The sequence below is a fragment of the Sapajus apella genome, unplaced genomic scaffold, assembly GCF_009761245.1.
Source record: "Sapajus apella isolate SASKATOON/1434 unplaced genomic scaffold, GSC_monkey_1.0 scaffold118, whole genome shotgun sequence".
NCBI lineage: Eukaryota > Metazoa > Chordata > Mammalia > Primates > Cebidae > Sapajus > Sapajus apella.
The window spans coordinates 5,161,885-5,185,457 of record NW_022437058.1 but is presented as its reverse complement, the minus strand read 5'-3'; the positions used below and the strand labels follow the sequence as shown (position 1 = coordinate 5,185,457).

Sequence of the window (23,573 nt, the reverse complement as noted above, 5' to 3'; positions counted from 1 at the left end):
ACATGTTGATTCCTTACCTGATAGTGAAATTGTGTTCATAAAACACTTACACAAGGAAAAATGGAGCTCATGCATGGTTCTTACCCAGCCCCCTTGCTGGAGGCAGCCTTTAGCTGCGATGTAAATACTGACTTTAATGGTATTGCTGTTGTAACCTTGTCCTTAATAAATGGTAGATATTTAAGTACTGTCATTTTGGGCCCTGTGAGCCTTCTTTAGCAATTGACTCTTATTTAATTGTCACTGTTAATGTACCACATTTTTTGGTAATGTGGCAGTTTTGTAGTCTTAGGCCTTTTGGCCATTTCTCAAGGTGTCACTTGTTTTGCTGCCTAGGGAGTTACCTGTCCATAACTGACAGAGAAAATGTAGCTTATAAGGCCTTCACTTTAGGTTATCCTTTTCTGAGCCCCAACATGATCATGAAATAGAAAAGCACAATAGGGAAAAACTAGTGAAATCTGAAAAAACAAAATGTGTCTGCTTAATAATGTTATCAATGTTTCGTAGTTATAAAAACATACCATAGTAATATGTTAATGGGGAAAGGGGATGAGGAGTATATACAAACTATCATTGTAATTTTTCTGTAAATATATTTGCAAATTAATTTTTTTTAAAAAAGAGCATGCCTTTTCATCTATACTTTTCTGAAAATTAAGCATGTAGAATGACATGATTTGGCCCTCATTTCCCTTGGGCACTGGGCAGTAAGCTCAAGTAGCATCATGGTGTCAGAGACAAAGAAGAAAAAAGGAAACATGTTTCCATAACAGATGGCACCTTTCTGCCAAGAATAATAAGTACCTGAGGAAGGTAAGCAGTGCCAGGGCCAGTCTCAGACCAACTCCTTCATCATCCTTTCTTTTCATGAGGTGCCCAAAGCTCATGTGTCTTCCCTCAGTGTCTGAGTCCTCGTCCAAAGGTGGGCTCTTAATCATGGCTCATTTTTGCAGTGATGCCACTCATTTAACTGTTAACAACAGTGTCAAGGAAATACTTGTCCTCTAACTAATTCTAAAGTTGCCATCATTCTCCCTCACACATCCTTCCTCAATATAACATGGGATGGGAATTAGAGACATTTTTCTCAGGTCAACTGATTTACTGTCTTCATGTTCAACCTACCAGATCAAACCTGCAGAAAGCAACATGCTCAGGGCTGAGAGAAATTGTTACTGGTCTGGGTTTTAAAAATGATTTTGTCTACTTTCTTTTCTGTGCTCATCAAACTGTAGGCTAAAATGATGGCACATTAACTAAATGCTTTCTTGACTAAAATTATGTCACACTGTATTGTCTTACTGAAAGTGTCTGCTCTTTTGTACCAGGACTGTACTTCTAGGACCAAGTAGCCCTTTCATTCCCATCCAAACCTGCTGTCTTAGTTTGGCAGAAATACCACTGATTTGCAATGCAGTGTGAGTAGGCATCATGATGTTGGAAGAAAATATTCCAAACAGGATGCCAAGACTATATGCATACAGTGGAGGAGAGGACACACTTACTTTATAATTGCTCTGTGGAAAATGAATCAGTAGAGTGGGATAAAATAAAAGCAAAAAAAAAGAAAAAAGTATGTAAGAATCACCCTGCCCCACTCCCATCCCCCTGATTAACACACATACACACAGTGTGCTTGGGGAAATCTCAGTGATCTCCAAGGTCCTAGTAAAACTAGGCAAGACTAGTTTTAGAACTAGACTAATTAATATACAGACATAGCAGGCAGGCCAAAATCTAACAGCATCAAGTTTAGGGAAGCCATCAGAGGATACAGTCACTCAGAAAAGGAAGTGGACAGGCCCAGTGCAGGTTTGGCTCTTCGTGCCCACTAGAACTCACCAGTGAGTTTATATAACGTTTATATACAGACTCAAAGATGTTCCACATAGCTCAGACTATTCACATTTATTCGTATTCTCCACAGAATTCAAATTATTCCATTTTTAACTTCACATTCTACAGTGAGTTTGTCTACAGGTAAATATTCTTATATATGTTCTATAAAATTTTTGATATTACAAAACAAAAGCTTTGGTAAGTCAGTTCTAGGTGAATATTTTATCTCCAATTCTAAAACTGGCATACATCCTCAGAAAAAAATACCTAGGAAAAATGTCATTTATTCAAAATATGAAATTTTATTATAATTATTTGATGTTTAATGCAGTTCAACTTTGTGAAGCCTTTTTTTTCCCTAAAATTTCTGATTTTTAATGAAGGCTCCTGATCATAGTGGATGTGGATAAGTTTTCTTCTTCATGTGAAGTCTCTGATGCACAATAAACTGATTACAGTTTTTCTAAAACTGATTATATTCATAAGGTTTCATCTCAGTTTTACAGAAAGTTTAGGCTAAACTATGTGCATTTAACTAATAAGCCAAACTTATAAGAGATTAACAGACTATAAACTTAATTCTTGCTTTAAAATAACAAAAACAAAACCCTGGTGAAGACCCAGAAGTGAATTCTGTTCCAGTTTTTCAGATTCTAGCTTCCATTACCTGTGCTCTATGGTTTTCAACACACAGGACCCAAGTTTGCTGCACAAATAGCCTCCAATCCATCTTATCCACCAGGAAGACCGTGAGGCGTTTTTAAGGGCCAAGATTAAATGTAATATGTATCATTAGTACCACATTCCATGGTCAGTCCTACCTGGATGAATGGCATACTGGGATTTTTCCACAAGCTATGAGCCTAATGGAAAATGAAATAAGGGAAACTACTTTCCAGCCCATGTGACATGAATTTCTGTGACATGAATTTCTGTACTGCATGTTATGTAGTAAGGTATGAGTTCCTTCAGGACTTCCCAAATTCATTATATGCTAGGGTTTTCTCTCTAGTGTGCATTCTGGTGTGATGTACCCTAAGAGCTGCCTTACGGACAAAAGTTTTCCCACATTCACCACATTCATAGGGTTTCTCCCCTGTGTGAATTCTCTGGTGTACTCTGAGAGTTGAATTTTGGGCAAAAGCCTTCCCACATTCATTACACTCATAGGGCTTCTCCCCTGTGTGAATTCTCTGGTGTGCACAAAGGTGTGATTTCTGGGAGAACGTTTTCCCACAATCATGACATTCATAGGATTTCTCCCCTGTGTGAATTCTTTGATGTACTCTGAGGGTTGAATTATGGGCAAATGGCTTCCCACATACGTTACATTCGTAGGGTTTCTCCCCTGTATGAACTCTCTGATGTGCACTAACATACGATTTCTCAGAGAAGGTTTTGCCACATTCACTACATTCATAGGGTTTCTCCCCTGAGCGAGTTCTCAGATGTGCTCTTAGATGTGATGTCTTGGAGAAGGTCTTCCCACATTCATTACATTCATAGGGTTTCTCCCCTGTGTGAATTCTATGATGTGCCCTGAGGGCTGAATTATCAGCAAACGTTTTCCCACATTCATTACATTCATAGGGTTTTTCCCCAGTATGAATTCTCTGATGTGCACAGAGATGTGTTCTTTGGGAGAAAGTTTTCCCACATTCATTACATTCATAGGGCTTCTCCCCTGTGTGAATTCTTTGATGCACTATGAGGGCTGCCTTATACACAAAAGTTTTCCCACATATGTTACATTCATAGGGTTTTTCCCCTGTGTGAATTCTCTCATGTCCACTGAGGTATGATTTCTGGGAGAAAGTTTTCCCACACTTGTTACATTCATAGGGTTTCTCCCCGGTGTGAATTCTCCGATGTGTACTGAGGCGTGTCTTCTGGAAAAAGGTTTTCCCACATTCATTACATTCATAGAGTTTCTTCCCTGTGTGGATGTTCTGATGTGCTCTAAGGGCTGAATTATGGGCAAACGTTTTCTCACATTCATTACATTCATAGGGTTTTGCCCCTGTGTGAATTCTCTGATGTATTTTGAGGGCTGAATTATGGGCAAAAGTTTTCTCACAATCACTACATTCATAGGGTTTTCTACCTGTGTGAATTCTCTGATGTGCCCTCAGGGCTGAATTGTAGGTGAAAGATCTCCCACATTCGTTACATTCATAGGGTTTCTCCCCTGTATGAATTCTTTGATGTGCCTTGAGAACAGAAATATGGGCAAAAGACCTTCCACATTCATGACATTCATAAGGTTTCTCCCCCGTGTGAATTCTATGATGTGCTCTGAGGGATGAATTATGGGCAAAAGTTTTTTCACAGTCACTGCATTCATAGGGCTTCTCACCTGTATGAATTCTTTGATGTGTTCTCAGGGCTGAGTTATAGGTAAAAGATTTCCCACAGTCATTACATTCATAGGGTTTCTCCCCTATATGAACTCTCTGATGTACACTGAGGTGTGTCTTGTGAGAGAAAGTTTTCTCACATTCAGCACATTCGTAGGGTTTTTCACCTGTGTGAATTCTCTGATGTGCTCTGAGATGTGATGTCTTGGAGTAAGTTTTCCCACATTCGATACATTCATAGGGTTTTTCCCCAATGAGAATTCTCTGATGTCCTTTGAGATGTGATGTCTTCCCATATTCACTGCCATCACAGAGTTTCATCTCTGCCTCTGTTTTCTGGTGTCCTATGAGGGGTGACTTGTAAGATCTCCCACAGCCATTGTTATCACAAAGTTTCTTTTTTACATGAATTCTCAAATGTTTACTGAGGTTTGAATTCTGACAGAAAGTTTTCCCACATTCATTACATTCATAAAGTTTCAATCCCACATAAGTTCCAGGATGCTGAATAGAGTGTGAACTTGAACAAAAGGATTTCCCAAATTCCTGATATTGGTAAGGTTTCTCTCCTGAATGGGTCCTCTGATGCTGAATGAGGTGTGCTTTCTGGTAAAAGGATTTTCTGCATTTCCCATGTTCATCGGAAAGGTGGAATTTCTCTTCTGTGTGAATTCTCTGATGTTCTGTAAAGTCTAATTTCTGGTAGAGGGCATTTGAACATTCATTATATTCACTAAATTTATCTCCAGTTTGTGTTTTCTGATGTACTACCTGGGCTAAGCTCTGGCTAAAATTTTCTTCACATTTATTGCTTTCAAAAGCACTCTGTCCCGAAATAGTTCTCTGAGATTGAGTTAGGGGTGACCTCCTACTGAAATTAATCCCCCTTTCATTACCTTCATAGTGTGTCATAGCCATGTGAACTTTATTGTATTCAACAATGGTGGTTTTGTCACAGGATGTCCCATATTCATTAAGATCAGAGAATTTTCCCCTTGTGTCAGTTCTCATGTAGTTAAATAAAGTGGTTTTATCAAAGTGTTTTCTAAATTTATCATCCTTACAGGACTTTTCTCCTGTTGGAAAACTCTCAGGTGTAATACAAATTGTCTTATCATATAAATCTTGTCCAGATCCATCACATTCAAAAGATCCCTCCAAAATTTGAAATTTCCAACGCTGATCTTTCTTATAACTGCAAGTTTTCACATTTTCACCATGTTCATAAGATTTTTCTCCAGGATCAGCTTTCTCACACTTAATATCAAGCTGCAATTTCTCACATACATTCATGTATTTAGCCTTCTTTCTTGAATATTTTCTTTCACTTATAATTAATTCAGAGGCAACTGGCAAATTCATTCTATGTGAGTCACATTTACAGGGTATTTTTTCTGAAAATTCTGGAGCTATTTCCAGATCAAATGTTTTTTCTAAAATTTTCTGTCCTTCTTTACTCAATGTTTCGTCAGCATCATCAATGAATATCTCTTTCCACAGAGGTTTTTCTTGTTTTTCCCAGATCCCTTTGATGTGATCATCAACTTTAAAATGTCCTAAAATGAGAAAAATTGAAACATACTATAAATCTTACATTTCTTATGGAGAAGAACTTATACTCATGTTTTGGTTTTGGTTTTTGAGACATGGTATTGCTCTGTCACCCAGACTGGAGTGCAGTGGCAACAGCATAGCTCACTGCAGCCTTGAACTCCTAGGCTCAAGCAATCCTCCCACTTCAGCCTCCCTACTAGGTGGGAGTACAGGGGTATACCACCATGCTCAGCTAATTATTTTTTTTATGTTTAGTAGAGACAGAATCTTGCTATGTTGCCCTGGCCGATCTTAAACTCCTGAGCTCAAATGATCCTCCCACCTTGACCTCCCAAAGTGCTGGGATTACAGGCATGAGCCACTGTGCCCACTCCATGTTTTGTTATGTATTTTATTCTATTGTTTCTGTCATGTTTCCAAAGATTAAATAATTCATGCACACAGACAGATTCTCTCCTCAGCCATGCTGTTTATAAACAGGAATTAGTTCCAGGGCCAGTCAAGGCAGAGTAGCCCCTTTCCTCCCATATCTCCCCTCTTACAATTAAAAATCCTTAGGCAAAAAACAAACATACAAATACACAAAGACTACAAAATGGAAAGAAAGTAGACTTTGGGACTCAAGAAATGACATAGTGGAGAATTCCCAGGCTATTCTATATACGAGATGGGTGCTGTAGAAACCTGAAATCCTGCACTGACAGGCACAGACACAAAGAAAAGCCTGCTCCTTCCAGCTAGAGGTCTGAGAAAATGGTAGTCTAACAGAACAGGAAACACTTTTGATATTTCCCATGGTCAGGCCAAACCAAAGCGATACACTCCTGGTGGTTCCATGGAGGCTGAGCAGGGAACTAATTTTCCCCTGCCATAGATACAGGGGATCTGCATGCTCTCATATGTTTCCTTCCATGAAGAATCCTGAGAAAGTTTCATTCTAGGGATACGCTAGGAGATTTTAACAGCAGCCACTGCCAAAATTCTGCCTAGAACCAAATTTTTATCTTATTTATAAAACAAATGTCTTAATCTGAAAGGGCAAGAATAACAAGTTGTTTTAGGGCACTGACATGAACTCATAGCAGCTATGGGAAGGAAAAAAGAAAAAAAAAGAAATGCAGAAATAAGAGCAGAGGCAAGAATACACTGTAGGCCCAATACTCAAGCGGAAGAGATAAGATAAAGTAGCACTTGAGATAACTACGCCTTTAAACCTGAAGACAGGATGTATTCAGCAGCTGAATTCACATTCTTCTCAAATGCACATGGAAAATCATCAAAACAGACTACATTCTGGGCTGTTAAGACAAATCTTCACAAACATAGAAGAAAGAAATTACACAGAGGATAATCTCGAGCTACAGAGAAATTATACCAGAAATCAGTAAACATAAATTTATTTGGAGAAATACAAAAGAACTATAAGTTATACATTCCTAATTAACCCTTGGGTGAAAGAATAATTCTCAAATGAGATATTTTGAAGTGAATGAAAACAAAACAACACAAGAATAGAGACATTTGTGGATGCAGATAAAGCAGTACACAGAGATAAATTTCGGGCGTACATTTTTTATATTTGACAAGAAAGATCTCCAGTCAGATGCTTGTTTTCCCTTTAAGAAACTAGACAAAGTGCGGTGGCTCAAGCCTGTAATCCCAGCACTTTGGGAGGCCAAGGCTGGTGGATCACGAGGTCAAGAGATCGAGACCATCCTGGTCAACATGGTGAAACCCCGTCTCTACTAAAACTACAAAAAATTAGCTGGGCATGGTGGTACGTGCCTGTAGTCCCAGCTACTTAGGAGGCTGAGGCAGGAGAATTGCCTGAACCCAGGAGGCGGAGGTTGCGGTGAGCCGAGATCGCGCCATTGCACTCCAGCCTGGGTAACAAGAGCGAAACTCCGTCTCCAAAAAAAAAAAAAAAAAGAAAGAAACTAGACAAAGAGAGGACAATAAATTGAAAGAAAGTAGAGGGATGAAAAAGAATAAATCAAACCAAAAGCTTACATATTTTAAAAGTTTTTTTTTTAATGATAAAAGCCATCAGAGAGAAAAAAAAAGAAGACACAAATTATCAATACCAAAAATGCAAGAGAGGACTAACTACTAACACAGCAGACATTCAAGAGATAATAAAACAACATTACCAATAACTCTGTGTTAGTTCGGGCTACTATAACAAATTGCCATAGACTAATAAACTTCTGTTTTTCTCAGCTCAGGAGACTGGAAGTCCGAGATTAGGGTGCCAGCATGACTGTATTCTTGTGAAGACTTCTGAGTTACAGACTACTCACTTCTTGTTACATCCTTACATGGTGAAAAGCGAATTAGCTAGCTCTGTTATCTTTTTGTAAGGGCATTCTAATCTCTCTTTTTCTTTTCTTTTTTTTAACTATAAAAGCAAATGAACTTTATTTGGATAATCTAAGTAGAAAGAAAAGTAGGTGAATGTGTACTGTAACCAGAGAGGACACATTCTATGTCAAATTTAAAACATTATGGCAGAATAATCTAAAAGACATTTATTTCTAAAGAAGCTGTCAGTGAAAAGGATATTTCTGACAACGTAACATATTAACTTGATTCATTATAATGGTGGATATGTTAACCCTGTGTCTAATTTGCTCAAATTTTAACTATGTTTTCATATGTAAATAAGGCTGAAATCTTTCTGTATGTGTGTGTGTGTGTGTGCGCATGTGTCTGAATGTGTGTGTGTCTGTGTGCGCAGTTCCAAATGACAACTCCAGGACCAAATGGTTTTAACTAGTGAATTCTATCAAACATCCAAGGAAGAAATAATACCAATCCTACACAATGTCTTCCAGAAAATAAAAGAGGGAATATTTTCCAAATCATTTTGTAAGGCCTGCCTCATCTTCATGCCAAGATTAGGCAAAGACTCTTCAAGAAAAGAAACCTTCAGACCAATATCTGCCATAATATAAATGCAAAAATGCCCCCAAAAGTACATAGAAATAAATAAATATAAATAATAAATCAGTGAAATCTGCCTCGAAAATGACAAACAGTTGCCACATTGCAACACAGTTACTGTAGTTTTTACACTACATTTTAGGTCAATGTAATATCTTATCAGAGGTCTGAAGAATTAAAACCACACAACACATCAATGCCAAAAATTTTAACAAAATTCAAAATCGATTTATTAACTTAATAAAAGGAATCTACAAAAAGCCTATATAACTAACATTATGCTCAAGAGAGACTGAATGTTTTCCCTCTAAGATCAGGAAAAAGACAAGGATGCCTACTACCAGTACCTTTACACAAGATTGTACTGGAAGGACCAGCCAGTGCAATAAGGCAAGAATAAAAACACAAAGATACAGAGTAAATTTACAAAGAAAATCATTTAAAATCTAAAAAGCTCCTTGAACTAGTAACTGTTTTTAGCAAGGGCAGAATCTAAGGCAAATATACAAATCTATGCCTATAAACACACAATGATGAATTGGAATTTGAAATCAGAGAAACAGTAGCTATCACAGTACCAAAACAAAATTAAAAACAAAAATTAAAAAAGCCTTTTCATCTTTGTTCTAAAAACTAAAAGACATTAATGAAAGAAATCAAAGGAACAGTAAATAAATCAGTGGGGACATTTTGTACATGGATTGGAAGACACAATTGTTAAAATGTCAGTGCTCTTTAATTTGCTCTATAGATTCAATGGCACACCAGTGTAAATGCCAACATGTTTCCTTCGTAAAGATCATGAAACACATTTAAAAATTTATACAGAAGATGAAAACTGGAGAAGTACTTGATTTCAAAACTTAATAAGCCAGAGTAATCATGTTAATGTGGTATTGGCACAAAGATACATACATGAATGAAAAGAAATAGAAACTACAGAAATAGACCCACAAATATACAGCCATCTATTTTCTAAGAAAAGTGGAAATGCTATTCAGTGGAGAAGTAACAATCTTTCCAAAAATAATGCTGGAATAACTAGACTCCCCATTCCAAAAAAATTAAACTTGACACATAACTCATACTTCCTATAGAATTTAACACAAAGTGGATTATCAACTAAGTGTAAAAAGTGAAGCTGTAAAATTTCTAGAAGAAAATAGGATTCCTAAATCTGTTATTTTGAGTTTCAACGTTTCTAGATAGGGTAACAAATCTGTAAAACAGGATCTGTAAAAGAAAATTAATAAGCTGGACTTTACCAAAATTAATATTCAATTTTAGTGAGCCTCCCCTAAAGTTATACAAGCAGGAGTGAGATGCAGCATCATTACCTGACACATGGGGATGGAAGTCCAGTTCTCCACTGATCTCTGCTGACACCCTGGAGGTGGAAGAGGAGGCTTCTACTTTTTTTCTTTTTTTTTTTTTGTTTTGAGACGGAGTCTTTCTCTTGTCACCCAGGCTGGAGTGCAATGGTGTGATGTCGGCTTACTGCAACCTCTGCCTCCCAGGTTCAAATGATTCTCCTGCCTCAGCCTCCAGAGTAGCTGGGATTACAGGTGCCTGCCACCATGCCTGGCTAATTTTTGTACTTTATTAGTAGAGACAGGGTTTCACCATGTTGGCCAGGCTGGTCTCAAACTCCTCACCTCAGGTGATCCGCCTTGACCTCCCAAACTGCTGGGATTATAGGTGTGAGCCATTACTCCCGGCCAAAGATTCTACATTATCCCTGGGCATGGGTGAGAGATCAGGAGCCCCACAAGGACTCTGATGACGCTAACCACCCTGTATTTCATCAGGAGCCAAGACCCCTAGTGCATCTTCATTCTTCTTTCCACCCTTGAAAAGTACTTCACTTTATTATACTCCTCTACAAATACTGCACTTTTTTTTTTTTGAGACAGAGTCTCATTCTGTTGCCCAGGCTGAAGTGCAGTAGTGGCTCACCATAAATAACCTCCACCTCCTGGGTTCAAGCAATTCTCGTGCCTCAGCCTCCTGATTAACTGGGATTACAGGCATGAGCCACCATGACTGGCTAATTTTTTTGTATTTTTAGTAGAGACAGGGTTTTGCCATATTGGCCAGGCTGGTATCAAACTCCTGGCCTCAAGTGATCTGCCTGCTTCGGCCTCTCAAAGTGCTGTGATTACAAGTGTGAGCTACTGTGCCTGGCTAGATATTACATTCTTTACAAACTGAAGGTTTGTCACAACACTGAGTTGGGCAAGTCTGTTGGCACCATTTTTCCAACAGCATGTGCTTACTTTGTGTCTGTCCCAGCCATTTTTAGCAATCAAATATTTTAATTAAGCCATGCATACTGTTTTTTAGACATGTTATTCCACATCGAAAAGACTATAGTATAAACATAACTTTTATATGCCCTAGGAAAACAAAAAATTGTGTGTAACTTGCTTTATTATGATAATTTGCTTCATTGTAGTGGCCTGGAACAGAAACTGCAATCTCTCTAAAGCATGACTATATATACAGATATTTAGCTACACTTAGTGGGTATAGAAAGGAATACATTTACTCTATCCTTCCCATGGTTAATGCATCCTGTAGTTTATTAAATCCTTCCCTAAGAAGAGTCATTAACCTATTCTATATCATCTTCTAGTGTATTTCTACTTTTGCTTTGATAATTAGGTCTTTAAGCCAATTGAATTTGATTTATTGTTTTGATCTATATGGATACCTCAAGATCCTTTTCCCATTGTTCTCCAGTGTCACCTAAGACCAACTGTCTATCAGGTGCATGTTTTCTCATGATCTTTCTACTCTGTTTCACTAATTTACTAAACCATCCCACCCCCTGCTCCATGCTACTTAGCTGCTCAGAGCTTTGCGTAATATCTGGCAGAGCAGCAAATCCTCCTGCATCACTCTGCTTTATGAATGGGATTGTGTTTGGTTCTTTACAAATGTACCAGCACTTGAATTCATCATATAGGTGTTGCTCCTCTTTTATCTTTGATAGGGTTAGCTAAAGTTTCATTCATTTTATTTTTATTGTAAGAAACATTTAGTTTTCCATTTTACTAATTTCCAATTTCACTTTTAAATTCTTCTGCTTTCATTACTGTATTTTTGATGCCATTCTTGCTTAATTTATTAATGAGACTACAAACTTCCTTCTGTCCACTACTTTAGCTATCTCTGATGGTTTCTAACTTGTGGCTACAATTATTTCATTAAGGAAATCAAATCCAAAATTGCATTACACTTTTTCATATATTGTTTAGAAGAGATACTTTAAAATTTTTTCAGGTGGATTGATTCCATTTTATTATTAATTTCTAGATTTGCCAAACTAGGTTCAGAGAATACTGTTTGTGCTTATTCTAATTTGTTGGATTTATTGAGGTTTTCTCTTTAGACTAATAGTATACTCTCACTATTTTATCATTAATCCATTTAAACATTAAAGTTTTGTTTTTTGCATTACCATACATATACACAAACGTATAGTTCACTTTAATACAAATGTAATTTATATCCTTTCTAGGCATATTTATTTAATTTCCATTGTACCTATTGTTTAATCAGATGAGGCATATTATGATGTCCTAATTCTAATGAGTTTTAAGTTCTTAGAAGTCCATTATTTTATGTTTTAGTAACATTGATATGATATTATTTGATGCAGTCATTCAAATCCTTAAAGGTTTTCATTTCGCTGTGCTCTTGAATGACAGCTTTTTCTACTTTAATGTATTTATTGCCTAAATTCTGATCTGAATAATACAGAACATGAAACCTACATTATTTTCTCTTTATTGACTCAAGAACTTTACCAATCTTTTATAATTATCTTTCTATGTTATTTATTTAGGGATATCTCTTTTAGACAATCAATATGATCCAATAATTTACATTTAGTGACTCGGCAACATGCTTGATCTAAATTATGTCAATCTTTATGTGATGCTATTTGTTGGTTATGGCTTCACAAGAAAAACTTTAACTGTGCTTCACTTCAAATAAGATGATTTTACTTTCTTATTCTAAAAATTATCTTGAAAACTATAACTTTTTAAGATTCCTGGAATCACTTATTACTACAAAGGCTAACAGGCATATAAAAAGATGCCTGATATCATTAGTGACCAGGGAAATTGTTGTCTCATCCTTCCCAAATTCTTATCTTGAAGCCCTACCCAGAGTTTAAATGTATTTGCAGACAAGGCCTTCACAGAGGCAATCAAGGTAAAAATGAGGTCATAGGGAAGGGCCCTCATCCAGTAGTATCTTTATAAGATATCTTTATAAGAAGAGGAAAAACATCAGAATATTCTCTCTCTCCCACTGCATGTACACAGAGGAAAGGCCACATGAAAACACAGCAAGAAAGTGGCCGTCTTCAAGCCAGGAAGAGAGGCTTCATTAGAAACCAACTTCTTAGCACTTTTATCTTGGACTTCCAGCCTCCAGAATCACAAGAATTTCTGCTGTTTAAGCTTCCCAGCCTATGGTATTTATTATAATAGCCCTAGCTGACTAATACAGAAATGTAAAGCAAAACCACAGTGAGATATTGCTTCATAACCACGGGGTGGCCAGAATCAAAGTCAAATAATAGCAAGTATTGGTGAGGATGTGGAGAAATCAGAATCCCCATATGCTGTTGTTAGGAATGGAAAATGACACATTTAGAGCAACAGTCTGGTGGTTCCTCAAACAGATAAAGACACAGATACCATATGACCCAGCAGTTTCACTCCTAGGAACAGACACTTAAGAAATAAAAACAACTGTCCATGCAAAAACTTGTAAATAAATGTTTATATTAGCATTATTTGTAGGTAGAATCCCAAATATCTACTGACTGATGAATGGACAAACAGGTGGTATATCGACACAACAGAACATTTGGCCATAAAAAGAATGAAACATGTATTCTATAACTAGTCGTAAATATTATGCTAAAGAAAACAAACCAATCACAAAAGACCACATATTATATATGATTCCATTTATATGAAATGTCCAAAATAAGCAGTTCTATAGAGACAGAACTAGACTGGTGGTTACCTAGAGCTGCAGAGGGGATAGGACAGTGACAACTAAAGGGTACAGGTTTCTTGGAGGTGATGAAAATTAACTAGCGATGTCTGCATATACAGTCATCCTCTGGTATCCACGGGGAACTGGTTCCAGGATGCTCTTGAATACCAAAATCTGCAAATGCATAGGTTATATGCAATTATAGGTTATATAATTGCATATAACCTATGCACAGCCTCTTGTATACTTTAAATCATCACCACATTAATTATGCTACCTAATACAATGAAAATATCATGTTAATAATTGTTATACTATATTGTTCAGGGAATGATGACAGGAAAAAAATGTCTACACATGATGAATGGAAGTGCAATATTTCCTCCCTGAATAGTTTTGATCTGTGGTTGCTTGAAGTCACTGAACTGTATACTCTAAATGAGTGAATTGTATAAGATGTGAATTATATCTCAATAAAGCTGTTAAAAAAAAACTTTCAAAGTTGCTCTCTCTCTAAAGTCTATCTAGCCCAGAGGGCTCCTTCTGTTAACATCCACTCACCTGGGTACCTCTGGTTCAGGAATTCATCTTCTAAGGACCATGGCTCTTCTCCTTGCTCCAACTGGGAGATCACCTTGGGTTTGGTAATGCAATATCCTATAAACAAAATAATTAAAGGTATACATGGACCAGATCCACGAGGTTTTGGGTTTCCAAAGTTGAAAAAAGATACGGCAGCAAAGCATTAACTGAGAGTATTCATCTGAGGTTTTTATTGGGAAAGTAATAACACCTTTCTTTTGTTTCTGTAAAGGTTTCAACTACTTCAGACCTTTTAATCCAAAGCCTATAAACTCTTTAATCTCTATAAAGGGTCCGTGTGTTTTGATAATTTTTAAAAAGGGAACATATATTCTAGAGAGAGCCCCATGGTAAGCTGTGCTCACCCACTGAGACGAGGTGGCTATAGTTCTCCAGCATCACATCTCTGTAGAGAGTCCACTCGACAGGGCCCAGGTGCTGCCACTCCTCCTGGGTGAATTCCACAGCCACATCCTGGAATGACACTGATGCCTGTAACAACATTTATCACAACAAATGTAACAACGGTTTGTTCAAAGGTTCAGAATTAGGTGACACAGGAAATATCTTTGAGAGCTACTACTTTGAGGCTCTAAAATGAATGGTTATAAAGGCCTATTTTAGACCCAGTATTATCTTAACATATGTTACTTAATGAAAACATTTTTAACTGGTCATAATTTATCTATTTACATTTATGAATTCTAGGTTTGAAGACAAAAAGGAATTCAGTGTAAAACAACTTCCTACAACTTCCTTCCAACCACCTCCTTCCTTCTTCCACATCTCTGCAGATTATCGAGGGTAGTCTCTAGGACATTCACACCCTCCCTGGACATCATCACTGTAAATACTGGGGGCTAAGGAAGAGATATATGTGAGGTCTGGAGATACCCTGACCAAACTTATGTATCAATAAATGTATACAATATACAAGCATAGAGCACGTGAAGAGCAGAGAACAGCTACAAGATAGTTGGAACCAAAGAGACCAGTGTAAGAGAACACTTCCTACACAGAAGTCTCAGCAATGGATGTAAGAATAGGGATGTAATCACAGAAGAGAAGCTACAACCATTTAATAACTACTTTCCTGTACAGCTACTCAGTCTAGCTGCATGAGCAGCTCCTTTTAAAAAGATTTTGTTTTTAATTGACAGGCAAATATTTCAAATTATATCTCACTTACATGTGGAATCTAAAAAGTTCAAACTCATAGATGTAGAGAGTAGAATGTTGGTTACCAGAGGCTGGAGGTGAGGGGCGAGGAATGGGGAGGCACTGGTCAAAGGGCACAAAGTTTCAGTTACATGAGAGGAATATTTTTTTGAGATATTGCACAGGATGATGACTAGTGTGAATAATAATGTATATTTCAAAATGAGCAGCTGCTTGGTGGTGCCAAAACTGGTATTTGAGAAACAAGAAAAAATGTGTTAGAAAATTCAGTGAGAGTTCTGTTCATGTTGGTACACAGCTAGAACTATTCCTTCGACCAGGACACACGATTTTGGAGCACAAAAGGGAAGATGGGGATGAAGACAAGCATTTATGAGTCACTAGCAATTCGGGTGGTTAGTGAAGTTAGCAAAGACAGACAGACAGCTTCTTGGGCACGTAGGGATTGAAGAAAGAAAAGAACCAAAAACAATACCTGAGGAACCACAAAGCAGAAAAAGTACAGACCACAAAGCCAGAGATGTTTTCTGAAATATAATAATAGAATCAGGAGGGGGCAGAGTCTTAGAAATTTAGAAAAGAGAAACTTTCCACAACAAAAAGACTTCAAATTAGCAAGTGATGACAGATACTGAAGTAGAGATCCAAGAAAATTCCTTCTTCCACAGACGCAATTAGGAACTGGCAAAAACTGTAGAATCCACTTTTTCAGAACTCTAGAAGCTACCAAAGGCTTACAGCAATCCGCAGAACATTGATATCAGAAAAACAGCTGCATCACAGTAAGAACAATGATCTTGTGTCATTTCAACCTGCCCTATCTCCCTCCCCCTTGCTCCAACTCAGCATTAGCTTTAAGAAATGTCTGAAGCAACAGGGCAATCTAGCAGCCTGGTATCCACTGGATGAGGCAGACTGGGTCGCAGGTCAGCCAAAGCCTCATTCCCAGAAAATGCTCATGATCTGACCAAATCTGTGGTTCCCTGGAGAACTCACTTGCAAGGCTTATTGTATGAATTAACTCAGAGTTCCCCAGTGTGAAAAGCCTTATCCTTGAAGGCATTTGCCAGAAACATTCAAAGGCAATTGTTTAACTTAGCAGCTACCTGAGGCTCTGGATAACACCTGACACGGATAATAATCTAATCAAAAACCTTTATTAGAAAGGAAAAACTGGGGAATGGAATGTTCAGGAAGTTTTTGAAAAGCTTCTACAGATTCTAGAGACTCTAGAAGGTCTCCTACATGCATAGTGCTGAGCATATGCCCAGGACTGTGAATATGCTCAGGAAAGATGTGAGAAGGTCCTACACTGTTACCCTGGGTAACCCTGAGGTTTAGGGTGAACAGGAAGTGAAGGCTAACATGGAGTTATAAATTGCCTGGATGACTGTTAAAGGAATGCTGTAGCACTCATGAGGCTCTTTGGCAAAGACTGACTTACTTAAGATTTCAGGCATCCAAGAAAATTTCTGCAGACTTCTGCAGCCACACATGATAATAAACACAGGCTCTACTGAATCAATTAAAAAGTCGCCAAATTTCAACAACAATCCCAGCAAATCAAGAAAGTTTTCTAGAGCTGCCACCTTATTTAAAATGTATAGTTTTCAACAACAACAAAAAATGCAAAACAAGAAAAGAAACAACCAAGTAAGACTCACATGCAGGAAAAAAGTACAATCAACAGAAACTGCTCATGAGGAAGCAGGCATTCGACTTACTAGACAATGACTTTAAATCAACTATTTTACATACAGTCAAAGACTTAGAGGAAATGATATATAAGGACTAAAAGAAAGTATTAGAATAACATCTCATCCAATAAAGGATATCAATAGACAAAAACTATAAAAAGGAACCAAATAGAAACTCTAAAGATGAAAAGTACAAAACTAAAACAAACATTTTACCAAAGAAAAACTGTTCAACAGTAGGTCTGAGCAGGTGGAAGAATGAAACAACTGGACAACATGCCACTGAGATTATGCAGTGAGAAACAAAGAAAAATAACAAGAAATGAACTGTTGGACAGCATCAAGCTTACCAATATATGCCAAATAGACTAACAGGGTAAAGATAGAAAGGGTCTAAAACAGTATCAGAATAATGGCTAAGAAACCCCCAAAGCTGATGAAAACGATAAATCTACATATCCAAATGCTTCACATACTTTAAGTAGGATACACTTGGAAATCCACACTGGCTGAGGGGGGTGGCTCACGTCTGTAATATCAGCACTTTGGGAGGCTGAGGCAGGCAGATCACTTGAGGCCAAGAGTTCAAAACCAGCCTGGCCAACATAGCAAAACCCCACTTCTATTAAAAATACAAAAATTAGGCAGGCATGATGGTGAAAGTCTGTAATCCCAGCTATTCAGGAGGCTGATCCACAAGAATCACTTGAACCTGGGAGGTGGAGGTTACAGTGAGCCAAGATCGTGCCACTGCACTCAAGTCTGGGTGACAGAGCAGGAGACTGTCTCTAGATAGATAGATAGATAGATAGACAGATAGATAGAAATCCACACCTGGACATGAGAGTCAGAATGTAAAAAAAATAGAGAGACAATCATGATAGCCATAACAGAGAAACAAGTCATCATATTAAAGGCTGATTTTTAATGAGAAACAATGAAGGACAGAGGGCAATGGGATGACATATTCAAAGTGCTGAAACAAAGACTGTCAACCAATAACCTCTATATCCAGGAAAAATGGAGATATTGTAATCTTGCCAGGTAAACAAAACCTGAGAGAATTCATCACAGGCAAGACCGCCCATAAGAAATAATAAAGGGAGTGGTTCAGCAAAACTATAGAGACAGAGGAGCAGGTTAGCAGTTGTTTGGGGTTCATAGGGAATGGAGTGGTAGTTATAGTGTACACAGCTTCATTCTCAGGCAAGAAAAATGCTCAAAATTGACTATTGGGATATTAGCACATTGTCTCAGAATATACTAAAAAAAAAAACACTGAATTCTACACTTCAAATGGGTAAATGGTAAGATATGTGAATTGAATCTCAAAAAAGGAATTTTAAAAAAAGAAAAAACAAGGGAAGACAAAATCATCTGGAGACAACAGAGAAGACTAAAGAGCCAGGAGAGAAACTGAGGCTGAGCCAAATGAAAGGACAAGGAAGGTGGCTCCATGAAGACATCAGCAGGGGAATGACAGGAGAGTGGAGGATATCAGTAACGGGGAAATGTTCCAGGACAGAGTGAGACATTGAGCCAAGTGCTTTGGAAAAGCCAAGCAAGGAAAGGAAATGACCACACCCACTGGATTTGATTATCCTCTGGGTAGGGACACTGGAGTTCCCAGGCAAGTTGGAGAAAAACCAAGGCATCCTACGGAGATTTGACATTAAATACCAAGTGTGAAAATACCTGAAAGAGAACAAAATTTTGGACTGCCTGCTGAGCAACCTGAATATCACCGTATTTAAAATATTTATGGAGAGTGATGTTACAAACATTCAGTTGATTTATCAGAAAAATATTAAATTCAACCCCTGCATTGGAGTTGCATTGGAGTTCCTGAAAAACAATACTGAATGTGTTCAAATTTAGCATTATAGTTTCTACTTCTATTGAAGAAATAATATTCTGTTATTTGGCAATTTATTAACTAAGTCACCTACTTGAAGAATAAATACATTTCATTATCTTTATTGTTATATTCCATGATAAATCAGTTTGCTTTATCCTTCTCATCAATGTAAACCTTTAAGTATTGTCTGTCTGACACTCTACCATCGCTGTCAAGAACCTCAGAAATAAATGTGAAGCACAATTTCGTAAATTTGTAATATCAGAGGATCTGCCTCTCTCCACATGCCACTTTGCTCTGCTGTTCACCTGCATTTCTACACCTTCTGTGAATGTGTCTGATCCATTTCTATTTCTACTTTTCCATGTTAACGTAGACATATAAACTCTTAAGAATCAATTGCAAAATTAACTGATTTTTAAAAACGAAACTCACCTGAGATGTATTCATTTTCTGTTGCTCCTGGAAGAGTGTAGAGAACTGTGGAGCTTCAGCTGGGGAGGAGGAAAGATCGATGGGGTCATGAGAGACTTGGTCTGCCTCATACTTCCTACAGAAATGGTCCCTGACATAAAATGGTTCAACCTGACAATGGTTTTACTACGACATAATTCCATTGTAAGTAAGAAGCATGTAATCCTATTCACGTGCCTAAAAAAAATTTCATCACTCTCAGTTGGAGAAAAGGATTCCCAATGCAGAATGTCCTTTTGACTCTTGAAAAGGGAGAAGAAGGGCCACTCGAAGATAGCAACACCTGAACATGTGCACCTCTGATAGGATTACGTGTGCTTAGCCTTGCATTTTCACTAAGCAAAGTTATACTGGTTTTTGTTGATTTACTAATAATTATGTTGATTTATTAACAATTACGTTCCCTTTTGGACTAACAAAAAAGTAAAAATAAAACAAAGGACTAAACAAGTTCAGGTACACAGAGGCGAAGCTGTTTACCTTCATTAAAACTAATGTCAAAAAACTACCCAGCCGGGCATGGTGGCTCATGCCTATAATCCCAGCAATTTGGGAGCCCAAGGTGGGTGAACTGCTGGAGGCCAAAAGTTCGAGACCAGCCTGGCCAACATGGCAAAATCCTGTCTCTACTAAAAAGAGAAAACATAAAAAACAAATTTAAAAATAATTTTTTAAAAAAGGAACTACTCAGGCTAATTTATTAATCCAGTTCTTACTGTTTTTATACCCAGAGTTAGAGTTTCCACAGAAAAAATAAAGATGGGATGTTTTATGCAAGGAATTTCAGGCCCAATATTTTGGGCCTTCCAATATAGGAAATTCTTCCTCCCCTACCAGGAAAGAGGGAGAATTAGTATTACTCTAAATGCCACATGTGGTGATGAACACGGTGTGAGAGACTCAGAATGTGGAAGAAGTGAAGGGAGAATGGCGGAAAATGGGCTGCTGTTTGGGATCTGGACAGCTGATTACGTCTTCCCTGGATATCATGTCCTAACCAGCCCTCAAGTAAAGTGTCTTTTTCCACTCGTCTTGACAATCACTCATCCCTCTCAACTGCAGGGAATCACCTTCTGCAAGTTAGTCCATAGCAAAGTCACACATTCTGGGATGGCTTCTGGATATGGTGACATCACTAAATCTGACTCATATTATACAGGGGATCAAGAATGCCTCTGGGGAAGCAATCAGAACTTGCTCCTTTCTAGAATCTTCTGCCTCTGCTCTGAAGCTCTAGAAGAGATCTCCTCTGTCAAATGGGCTATTGTTCTATGGCAGTGGTCCCTAGGACTCCCTCTTTATTGCCTCGTAGGAGCTGCTTTGATCCAGAAGGGCTGTATCTTGGGCCTGAGAAACTCACTTTACTTGAAACCTTCACCTAATACCCTAAACCTGATTCTCGAGATTCACTAAAAATGTGCTGTTCAGCACTGCAACCATCAGCCACATACAACCATTGCACACCTGAAGTTTGGCCAGTGCCACAAGCTGAATATTTAGAATGCAATGAGTTAAGTAAAATAAAGCAGTAAAACTGATTTTGCCTGCCTCTTCCCTTTACTGTAGCTACTGCAAAATTCTAAACTCTTCTGTTTTTGGTTTTTTTTTCCTTTTTTGAAACAGAGTCTCACCTAGTCGACAGAGCAAGACTCTGTCTCAAAAAAAGAATTTTGCAGTGGCTCACTAAAGCCTCTGCCTCCCCTGGGTTCAAACGATTCTCGTGCCTCAGCCTCCCAAGTAGCTGGGATTACAGGTGTGAGCCACCGTGCCTTGTCAAAAATTCTTAATTATATTTGTGTTTTGCCTTATCTTTCTACTGGACAAGACAGCACTAGAGTATCAATCTGTGCCTTTGCAGGGAGAGACAGCGGGAACAGTACAAGAGGTATCAGGAGCCTCAACCTGAATCCGAGGTCCTGTAGAGACCCGACAGATCGCAGGATGTATTTACCACTTGGTGAGATTCTGTCCACATCCACTTCACAATCATCTACGCAGATCTGGTGACAGGCCACTCTGCAAAAGTGCTCTGAAGGCTTTAGGCCAGTACTGGCAAGTCTGGGTTTCAGATAGACAGCATAATAGAAAGAGCAGGACAGGAGTCACATCTCTTGGCATTTGCACCTCACCTCACTCACCTACCAGTGTGTGCCTCGGGGTACCCATCCCCATGAACTTCCGTTCGTTTTTTAAAAATGGCATGTTTTTATACCAAGATGGGTCGTTATGAAGGTTAAGTGAAATACCAAACGATGAGAACAAGTGTCTCATAATTCTGAGAGCAGGTTACATTTCACACAGTGACTATTACAGAAACTTGACAAAATGCTTCACAGGTGACAACTTATTTAATTCTCAGAATAGCAACACGAGTTACTAGTAATCTCCTCCTGTTTGCCGTCAACCTTATCCATGCACATTCCCCTTCTCGCGCCCGCAGCTCCGCTGGGCCGGGCAGCCCCCACAACTGCGGACAGGGCTCGGCCCCGGCCCGCGACCCGGGCAGGGTAGGAGAGGGAGGACCAGCCTGGGGACTCCGGAGGCTGCCTGCTGCTGTCCACTGCACACGAGCCCGCCCGTCCCCAAGTCCCCGGGCCGCGCGGAGCCCCGTCACCGGCGCTCTCACCCCAGGTGCGCAGCCTCGGCTCCCGCGCAGACCTAAGACCTCAGACACCTTGTCCCTTTCAGGCCTGGGAAGGCGGACTACAGGAGGCGAGGCTGGGTTTACGCATGCGCAGAGGGAGCGCCGAAGCCCCATTCCCGAAGTGCTACGCGGTAGGCGCGTAACATTGAAAACTACAATTCCCATAAGGCCATGCGCCCGATGGAAGTATAATTTTTTCTGCTTCTTTGACCCGCTGGAAGGGACCCTTGGAGCCCAGGCAGAGTTTCCCAAAATTCCCTGAGGTTGTCAGCATGATCACAAACTGCGATGCATGGTTCTAGATACAATCTTGGTTGGAGAAAAAAGCAGCTGCCAACAGACATTAACTGGAGAAACATGACTTTCGACAGGAAATTAGAAATATTAAGAAAATTACCATTACTTTGAGAATAATATCTAGACAATGTAGGACATTGTTCTCATATTTAAAAGATAGGTACGGAAACATTTACAATTATATGTTTGTAGTTTAATTGAAATACTTTAAAAATGATTTCTCAAAACAATGAGAGAAAGCAAATATGGTGAAAAGTGAAGAATTGTTAAATCTGTATAATACCGTGCAGGTGATGCTCATTTTACTAGTTTCTACTATTCTGAGGGTCTGATTTTTTTTCCCCATACTCAGTAAAAGACGTGTGGGAGAGTGTGGTGCAAGGGGAGTGGAGAGACTTTACTATCCCTTCAAAAATATGCCTTTAAATTCAAAGTTGCCAAGTAAAATGAAAGTACATAAAAATAGCTTTATGAAGAAGGTTGTGAAATAGAACAAATACTACAAAACATAAAAGAGTAACATCTGTGATCAACAGGGTTTATAGGGGTTGGAGGAGGAAGCTAACTGTTCAAAATACATGTAATGCTTGAAAACACATGCAACCCAAAATATGAAAATGATTATTATACCAACCTTGCATTTTCATGAGGGAACCTTCCTTGGGATGTGTATACCCATCGGACTGTTTAACGAATTAGGAATAGATAGGTTCAATAACATTTTTTTTTTTTAATTCATAGACTTTTTTTTTTTTTTTTTTTTTTTTTGAGATGGGTTTTGCTCTGCCGCCCAGCCTGGAATGCAGTAGCGCTATCCAGGCTCTCTGCAACCTCCGCCTCCGGGTTCAATTGCCTCTCCTACGTCAGCCTCCTGAGTAGCTGGGACTGCAGGGATGGGCCACCATGCCTGGCTAATTTTTTTGTTTTTGTTTTTGAGATCGAGTTTCTCTCTTGTTGCCCAGGCTGGAGGGCAATGGCGGGACCTCAACTCACTGCAACCTCTGCCTCCCGGATTTAAGCGATTCTCCTGCCTCAGCCTCCCAAGTAGCTGGGATTACAGGCACCCGCCACCATGCCTGGGTAATTTTTTGTATTTTAAGTAGTGACAGGGTTTCACCATGTTG

General features: G+C 38.7%; 2 protein-coding genes across 4 annotated transcripts in view; one reads left to right on the top strand and one right to left on the bottom strand.

Annotated features, from left to right (window-relative positions):
• Positions 1-23,573, top strand: part of ZNF484 (zinc finger protein 484) — a 432,825-nt gene that overhangs the window by 58,270 nt on the left and 350,982 nt on the right. The gene's annotated exons all lie outside the window — the stretch shown is intronic.
• On the bottom strand, positions 1,640-22,273 carry ZNF658 (zinc finger protein 658). Of its 3 annotated transcripts, XM_032260532.1 has the most exons (5): positions 22,135-22,246; positions 19,470-19,528; positions 14,666-14,792; positions 14,280-14,375; positions 1,640-5,755 (listed from the first exon to the last, which is right to left on the bottom strand). In XM_032260532.1, exons 2-5 carry the CDS (start codon positions 19,482-19,484, stop codon positions 2,811-2,813), a joined length of 3,183 nt encoding a protein of 1,060 aa, XP_032116423.1. In that variant the 5' UTR covers positions 19,485-19,528; positions 22,135-22,246; the 3' UTR covers positions 1,640-2,810. The 3 variants fall into 3 exon arrangements, with proteins under 3 accessions (XP_032116423.1, XP_032116421.1, XP_032116422.1); XM_032260530.1 differs by lacking the exon at positions 19,470-19,528 and having other exon boundaries at positions 22,135-22,273; XM_032260531.1 differs by lacking the exon at positions 19,470-19,528 and having other exon boundaries at positions 14,666-14,774; positions 22,135-22,273.

Coding starts and splice junctions, on each gene's coding strand:
- ZNF658 (XM_032260530.1), bottom strand. CDS start 22,266: ATGGGGCTTCGGCGCTCCCTCTGCGCATGCGTAAACCCAGCCTCGCCT. Junction 14,793..22,134: donor GCCGAGGCTGCGCACCTGGG/GTGAGAGCGCCG, acceptor ATGTTGTTACAG/GCATCAGTGTCATTCCAGGA. Junction 14,376..14,665: donor TAGCCACCTCGTCTCAGTGG/GTGAGCACAGCT, acceptor TTTTGTTTATAG/GATATTGCATTACCAAACCC.